The sequence below is a fragment of the Lates calcarifer genome, linkage group LG13, assembly GCF_001640805.2.
Source record: "Lates calcarifer isolate ASB-BC8 linkage group LG13, TLL_Latcal_v3, whole genome shotgun sequence".
Lineage (NCBI taxonomy): Eukaryota > Metazoa > Chordata > Actinopteri > Centropomidae > Lates > Lates calcarifer.
The window spans coordinates 17,908,864-17,917,162 of NC_066845.1; the positions used below are offsets into that span (position 1 = coordinate 17,908,864).

General features: G+C 43.3%; 1 protein-coding gene across 1 annotated transcript in view; it reads right to left on the bottom strand.

The window, feature by feature from the left end:
• Positions 1-1,421, bottom strand: part of galnt9 (polypeptide N-acetylgalactosaminyltransferase 9) — an 80,478-nt gene extending 79,057 nt beyond the window's left edge. Inside the window, exon 1 of the mRNA XM_018669472.2 lies at positions 266-1,421. Coding sequence (XP_018524988.1) covers positions 266-506 — 241 coding nt within the window. The 5' untranslated portion in view covers positions 507-1,421. The remainder of the gene's footprint in view (positions 1-265) is intronic.
• Between the last annotated feature and the right edge of the window lie 6,878 nt (positions 1,422-8,299).

Here is an 8,299-nt window from a genome sequence, read left to right on the forward strand (position 1 = left end):
GACATTATTTGGTGTGTAAAATGAGGCTGATTTTTCCAAAGAAATATAGGCTACAGGTTGACAGAAAAAATATGCATGAGTCATGCTTCAGCAAAAACTCACCTGAGTGAGTCTTATGCACCTTTTAGATTTTGCATGCCAATATGGCCTTTTTCCAATAAGTGTTTCTTTGCAGTGGTCATTTTGTTTTCTAAGGTGACGATAACTTCATTTAAACATTTTCCAGTGTTTACATTGTAATAAACAGTTTCAAGTCGTGTCGTACCGTTTAGTTGATTGTAGACCACATCCTCCAGCCTCTCCAGCCTCTGGAGAATAGACTGCCTGTCCACCAAGTTGGAAACTTTGCCATTCCTGGCTCGCAGCCTCTGGTCAGAAATACGCCCTAGCTGGATGAGCTCCTCGGATCGGTCCTGGATCCTGCAGTACACCGAGAACAGGATAATCCCCACAAACACTAAAATGTTGACGGTCAGCAAAGTTTTGATTTTGCGTGCCACAGCCATGAAAGAAAATATCGTCTGGCTGACTCAGTCAAGCCCAGGAGCTGTCCATGTGTGGTGGCCTGCTTTGTCACCTTAACTGTGCGTGTGTGTTGCAGGAGGGTGACTCTCTGCTCGGTGAGGAGAAGGTCAACTCGTGGAGGAGACCCGAGGACCCGACTGATCCGTTCAGCACCACGGACAGCTCAGGCGGCTGCGCTCACTTCGTAGCGGGGCATCACACCCCGTCACATGGAAGTTCAAGGTGGGAAAGGTTGCTGGCGGCCACGGTGCTCTGCTCCAGCTGGTAACCGATGCTTTTATTTGGGCTTCACTAGCCGAGAAACTGCTGCACGCGCTCAGTCGTCCTTTTGAGCTACATATTACACACGAGAAACGACGCCAGGGAAGGCATTCATCCTCTCCAACAACCTACGGCAGTTGCAAAACATCTCTCCTCCGCAACGTGATAAGTCGCCAGTTCCTCAGCCCCAATATGTCTCGTCCATCTTACAGAAGATGCACTGCAATAACCACTCGTACCGAAGCATCCTCCTGCTATCACTGCTTTGCTGTGGCATCTCTTTTCTCAAAGGCGTTGTGGTCACTCGATCCGTCCCGCTCTGCAAATATGAACCCGAGGAGCTTATGTCCAGAAAATATGTGCATGCTTCAAAAGCAAGGCGGCGTTTCTCTCTCTCTCTCTCTCTCTCTCTCTCTCTCTCTCTTTCTCTCTCTCCGTCTCTCTCGCTCTGTGTTTGTGTTCCAGTCAGTCCATTGTTGTTTCCCTTCTCGGCGGTGCAGAGCAGGACGAGTTGAGAGCAGATTTGCCCTCAGATGCTGTCAAACGATGCCGATGCTCGGTGTCGGTGGGGGAGATGTGTCCGGGCTCTGGCATGCTGTCTCTCCTCCCAGCCTCTCCGCTCTCTGTCAGGGAGGCAGAGCCCGCCGCTGCGTCCTGACGTTCAGAGGCACAATCATGAATATTCAGGAGCTGTATTGGGCTCGCAGGGTAAAATAAACAGCACACGACCATGAAAGCACCAAATACTTGCACTTGGTAGAGCTGCCTTCGCCCCTCATCAGTTAGTGAACTGTGTAAATGTGCGCGAAGATGTGTTAACAGATTTTTTTCGTTATCTGATCCGTAACGCGTAGGTTAACAGTTTCCACCTAACCTCTGATGCCACTTCCAGGGGCAACTTAAAGCTTTAATGCGTAACACCCATGTTGCATAGATATTGTAGGTTTTAATTTGCATGTTATGTAACGGCCCCTGCATACATGCATGGCCAACCTCAGGAGTAAAATCATCATTTCACGAATCACATGCTTGGCCAGAGTTTCAACTCCATCAGATCTGAGCTAACAAACATATCCTGCTCTGAATAAATAACCTATTTTTAATCAAACCTACTGGGGAAAGAAGTAGAATTCATTTATATTTCTATTCAAACCACCTTCAGAACAGAAGACCAATTTTTATCAACAAAAAAATCCACCTTACATTGCAGCCTACACTGTTGACTGATCTCTGCAAAACAGCTAAAAACCAAGATGCTAAAGGACATTATGGGGCAGTACAGACCACAGCCATGCAATAAATACAGTAAGTATCAGCAGCCAGTTCAAATCATTTCCTCCTCACAATTCAAAATACTGTAGCCTAACTCCCCTCCTGCTCCTCATCTCCAATTCCAAATGAATTATGACTTAAGTAAATCACATACAAAGAGATTCAGTCTCACTGTGTACTTTTACTTGATTAAGCAAACCCAGACATGGCACAGGCTGCCCAAAGCACTTTGATCCCACTTCACACCCACCAGAGGATCTCAGACTTACACTCTTCAGTTTGTTTGCTGTTTCACTATAATCAGATGGCAGCTGTAACTATAAAAACCTCCGTAGACTGCACAGTTCTTTGTCAGAGGATATCTGGTATAAGAATGCAGTCTTGTAAGTACCTCCTTAAATGTCTTGATGGTACACTCCTTCAGGATGAAAACAATTCTGGTTTTCTGAGAGTAGATTCGAGAGCTTTTATTTTTAATCCTCTCTGAGATCAGTCTCAGAGTTGGAGGAGAGTGGTGCACTGTGGTGTTGAGCGTGCTCTTCAAAGAGCACAACCTCATCATTTCTATCAAGATGCAAACTTAATATGCTCAAGAGCAGTGAGGGGTTTGGTGGGCCATGTATTCCACAAAGTCCAGCCCAAAATGTGTTTAAATGTGGTTCTGAGGGTGTAAAGTAGATTAAATTAAATGGAGTCATACACACAACCACAGTGATCATACTGCTCTCTGATACATTGCATTTCTTATCATCACTCCATTGTGCTTTAATGATGGTAGGCCATGTGCTTCCTCCCCAGCCCTGCAGCTCTTGTGTTCCTCTGCTCTGTATGACAAGTACATTTCAAATAACTGGCTTTCTATGCAGTTTTTAATTAGGATTCCTGCTGCACATGAGTCCCATTACAAAAGGTGCTGATTTGATTCAAGGTCTGCAGAAACAGACGGACTGTGGGGAAATCACTGTTACAGCCACCTCAGCCACCATGCAGGCCTCAGCACAGGTGCTTATACAGCAGCTACAGTATCACTGCCCCCTACGCTCCTCTGTAAGACTCTCGGAAGACTTCTGTGCCATTTTCTGCATTCAGCACCCTGCCTCTGTGACTGCAGACACTGGCACTCAAGTGTTTTAACCATATTAACCTGGGTCACTGCCAGCTGCACCTTAGTCAACCCACTCAGTGTTTCTACATAAGCCACTTGAACATATTCAGTGGGAGGGTGCAGGCTGGATAGAACTCTGCGCATCTAGCACTGCTGCAAGACAGCCAGAAATATCTACAGCCATGTATTCATCAGATCTGTGTTCACAGGAAATATAAAGTACAAGCTTCCACAGTAACAGCCCTGTTAAGATTGGAACACATTCAGAATCAGTCTGCTATGTGTTTATCACAAATATCAGTGTGGTTGGACCCAACAGCAGACTCAAGAAACAGAAAAAAGGCTATTGTATCTTTAATGGAGAATGAGATGAAGGGGGTGATGAGGAGAAATGAAGGCCAGCAAGCAGGCAGGTGAGGAGGAAATGGTGAAAACTGGCGGGCGGTTACAGGTGAGTGGCTGTGGCTGGAGAATGGCTGAGACTGAAAGGAGGTTTGCAGGGAGTGGTGGTGGATGGATAATGATGAAGACTGGCTGGCGGTGAGCAGTTGAGTGTGATGGCATTGGCAGTGGCACAGGAGATCTGAGGTAAGCATGAGAACAAGAGAGGCACAAGAGGTGACTCAGAATTTGGCAAGATACTGAGTGACCAAGGGTCAAAATACCACTGGTCTGGCAGAACAATCTGGTGACATGTGGTTGAAGAGCTGATGAGTCATGAGAAGCAGGTGTGCAGATGGGTGAGGTGAGCAGAGTGCAGAGCTGTTCCCCAAACACACACACACACACACATAGACAAGGGGGAGAAGGCACTGGGGAAGTTGAGGAGGGAGAACAAAGACACACAAGGAAAACATGGAGTTACAGGTGGAGCCGTGACAGTTTGTTACATATAAATGTCAAAATGAAATAAAGCCATCCATATTTGCTGCCTATAATTGAAAGAAAGAAACAAAGGCATTCAGAAATAAATGTGAGACACTGCTTTAGCCTCAAAGGCACAAGAAACCTTAGCTACCAATCCAAGGACAAGCAGTGTCCTCTTAACAGGACATTTATCACTAAGTTCTCAAGATTCTCAATGTGCTAGCTGACTAACTTATTTTCTATCTTGCCTGCAAAATTAAATTAGCAGTGACCTTTTCCCACAGTTGTTGTTTGTTAGCTTAGTGCTAGCAGTCCTTCTTTCTGTGTCCTTCTTTCTGTGTCATCACATCTCAGGATGTTTTACCAAATAAGAGAAACCAAATAAGAGTAAATAAGGTTTTCTCCCTCTAGGTTTTTTCTCTCTAAAGCCGGTAAGTATGTCAGCAAAAAGTTGCTTATTTGCACATCCAGCAGATATGGAGCCACATTAGCATTCATTTGGAGTCATGTTCCAGGAGCCCTAGTAATTGAAAGTCCAACATTTCCTCTTCATGCACCTCTGTGTTGGTGTCCAATAGTACTTGAATAAAAACATCTGTAACCTACAGTTGGTTTAACAGAGCTTTTTCAATTTATTCATCTTCGTAATCTGGAAATTAGGTTGATTTGACTCATCCAAAACAGTAAAGGCACAGGACAAAGCAAAACAAAGAACACAGAAATGCTAAGACGCTCCATAGGACTGAGGATCAGCACAGTCAGGTGATAATTCTCTGTAGGTTCATCACTATGAGCGACGTCTTTCACGTTATATGTAGCCATTTGATCTGTTGTTTATATAAAAATGTTGATTAGTGCAGCTTCAATAACATGTACTACAGACAGACCATGCTGTAAATACAGACAGGTAGGAGCCTGGAGAAGTCTTGGCTCCAAGAGAGGATTGAAACCACCGTAAAACACTAGGTAGTAAGTGCTTTGTTGGGCACCATTTAGTTTGCTTCACTCCAGTGATTTTAGTACACTGGGCTTTCTCGTCATCTGAGGCTGCTCTTCACTGGCCGGTTGACATGGCTGGGCAGAGTGGATGTGTTCAGACAAGATGCTATTAAGCAAGGACAGCCAGAAGTCAACAGATCACACACATCCACTGCACTGCAGGACTAAATTTAACAGCAGAGTGAGAGATCAAAATAACTTTTTGTCAGATTTTTCTTTTCTTTTGTAGTACTGTGTTTATTTAACATTTCATCCAGGTTTCCACGAGCCACATGGCAACTCTCTGTCTTTGCAGTTCTAACAGAATACCAAATGGACTCTTGGGCGTGTTGATAGAATTTAATGAAAAGAAGACCTTGGAATTTCTTTAACAGTAGTTTGTATTCAGGATAATGCTAACTAGTTAGATTTAGCAAGTAGTGAGCACAAATTAAAAAAGTAAATTACTAAAGTGTGCCTCACCTGCAACTTGGACACTGCAGCTTTCATTAGAAATACAAAAGCTTGCTTTTTTTTCCCTCAGAGGAAAAAATAGTGTCCTCCATTTGTATTCATAGTGCCTAATATGCATAACAGTTTGGCATAGGCACAAATGATCTAATTCGCCACAAGCTACAGCAAGGTCAGCGTGACCACTGTGGAAGGGGGTAGGGGGTGGGGGGTGCATCAGACAAATCTGATGCAGCAGGAACAGGGGTACTGCTGTAGCTGAGAATATAATCCATGTTTGTCCCTGATCAGCTGACACGCAGACTTGCTGTGTTGCCTTCAGAATAAAGCGCCCACTCAAAGACACTCGTTGGTCACTAATGTAGCACTGTCTACTCGCCTGCCAGAGCTAAGTTCATACATTATCACTTTGACCCTGAGGCTAACAGCTAAGCCCCAGTTCTGTCTGCCTTAACTTGGCTCATTCACATTCCACCTCCAGCCACTTCTCCCCACTGCGCTGCTGCGGGAGCTGTTGATTTGCCTAATGCCTTAACTAAATTAGAATAATAACCCTGCGGACTGGAATATGTGGTGTTCATATGCTCCAAGCAAGTTTTAACATGTTTTGGGGGGGTTTTGTACAACGTAGATGAGGCAACACTGGGGGCCAGCTGCTGAATGTTTATCAGAGCTGGGGTCTCATTAAGCCTCAGTGTGCTCCTTGACCTTGGCAGACAACTGTGGCTGTACCCGTAATGCATAACTCAATGGCATCCCAATAACAAATGCAAAGTGCTTTTTTTCTCAAGTGAGGACAAGGTGAATCTTGACACTGTTAAAGAGACAAAGAAAGAGGAAGATGTTGGCTCTGTACACGTGTTGTCAAACAAAACTGTGACAGGAATTATCTGTGTAAGAACTACCAAAACATTCAGCTGGAGACTGAGCACATCAAATATCAAAATGTCAAAATGAATGATTGGATTTATCAATATGAACATAAGCCTGGCTTCTCAATGTGTTTGTATTAATGGAGCAGGAACTCTCCAGACACCCCCAAATGTTTCTTGATTTATGGCAGAAGCAATTACATCTTGCCAGTGTACCGATGCTTGATGGGCGAATCGGTGCAGGTAATTAGAAAGAATAATGAAACAGGGAGCCAAGGGAATGAATCCCTGCATCAAAAAATCTAATCAAAGATAAATGGACTATCCATATTACCTAGTCATTATGCCGGAAAGATTATTGTTTTAAATCCCTGTGTGCACCAGCTATGGACTCTTTCTCAAACAAAAGCCATTACTCTGCTGACACCTCTGACTTGTTTGCAGACTGATTGATATTCCATGGCTTGTGAACATTCCTTCAGTTTACATTTTCAATTTCTGGGTGAGACAATGGATGGGGATATTTCCTACTGAGAAAAACAGCAATTGATGGATTTACAAAAGAACACAGAAATGTTATTAAAAATGCATCCAAAAGCATACATTTGAGCTCAGACAGAGACACACACAGATACACACAAACTGTAGACAAACAAATGAAGCTCTGTCTGTTGGTTAATTCAATCTACACATGAAAGTGTGCTGATGGAACTGTTGTGAGAATTTCTATTCTGTCAATGCTGAAAGTTGTACAGCAGAATTAGTTGTGATTACAAACAAATCCTCTGCTTAGTTCTATGCTCTGTTCAGTTGCATTTCAGGGTACACCCATATCACATTGCTGCTACAAAAAAAAAACCCTATCAGACTACCACTGTCTTATGTGTATGCTAAAGATGAAGCTAATGGCAAGTGACAGTTAGCTTAAAATGAGGACTGGAAACTGTTGGTAACAATTAGCATGACTCTGCGCAGGTAAAAACATCTTCCTTAACCAGAGTCTCTAAACCCCAATAATCAACACTATGATTTATGGTGTTTGATGAATCATGCCAAAAAAAATGGGGAAAGGGGAGTATGTTTCTGTCCAGTTGCAGTGACTTCCACGGGGTCACTGCTTGTTGCCACATAGTGATGAGGGAATTTAACTGGTGAGCACTGAAGATGTTAGTTTGCAGATTTCCATGTTTAGATGGAAGCAGACTAGATGTTTTTCCTATTTTGCATGCTGAGCTAAGCTAACCACCTGCTGGCTTTAGCTTCATTCTCAGACATGATAATTGTATCTATTCTTTCTCAGCAAGACAGGAAAGCATACACTTCTCAAAATGCTGAAATATTCATTTTGATGTGAATGTATTAGTAGCTGACTCACATTTGAACCAAAATCTCATTTCCATAGATAGTCTCCAACATTTCACTTGTTTTTGTCCAATAACAGATTTTTGTTCATACCACACTAATTCTGCATGAGGATTAATGTCATAGAATGAAGCTTTTATTCAACATCAACCTAAAAAAATAATACTATGAAGAGTCATTTTCACAGCTTCACCAACCTATGGGATGGTCTGATATGTTTTGAAGTGATACCAGGATACTAGAGTCCCATTTTCACAAAATGACTCACATAACAGCTATAGATGACAACTAACATTGCCTCAGCTTTCATTTTTAATGTTTTATTTACACAAGTGTCTGCTTGGATGAGTTTGGGGTATCACAGACAGAAAACAGCCCGTCTCGCTCACAAGGAGGTGCCAGACTCAGAGTTGCTGATTCAGTCCAGTTTCGTGTCCATTTGTGGCCAAATTGAACCAGCAGCCAACATCTCAGCCAACGCTCTAATCACAGACTCACAGCAGCAATCACAGACCTTAGTCGCTAATCAGTCAACACAAACACGCACACGCAAACAAGCCTACATGCATGTGCATACAAACCAGTG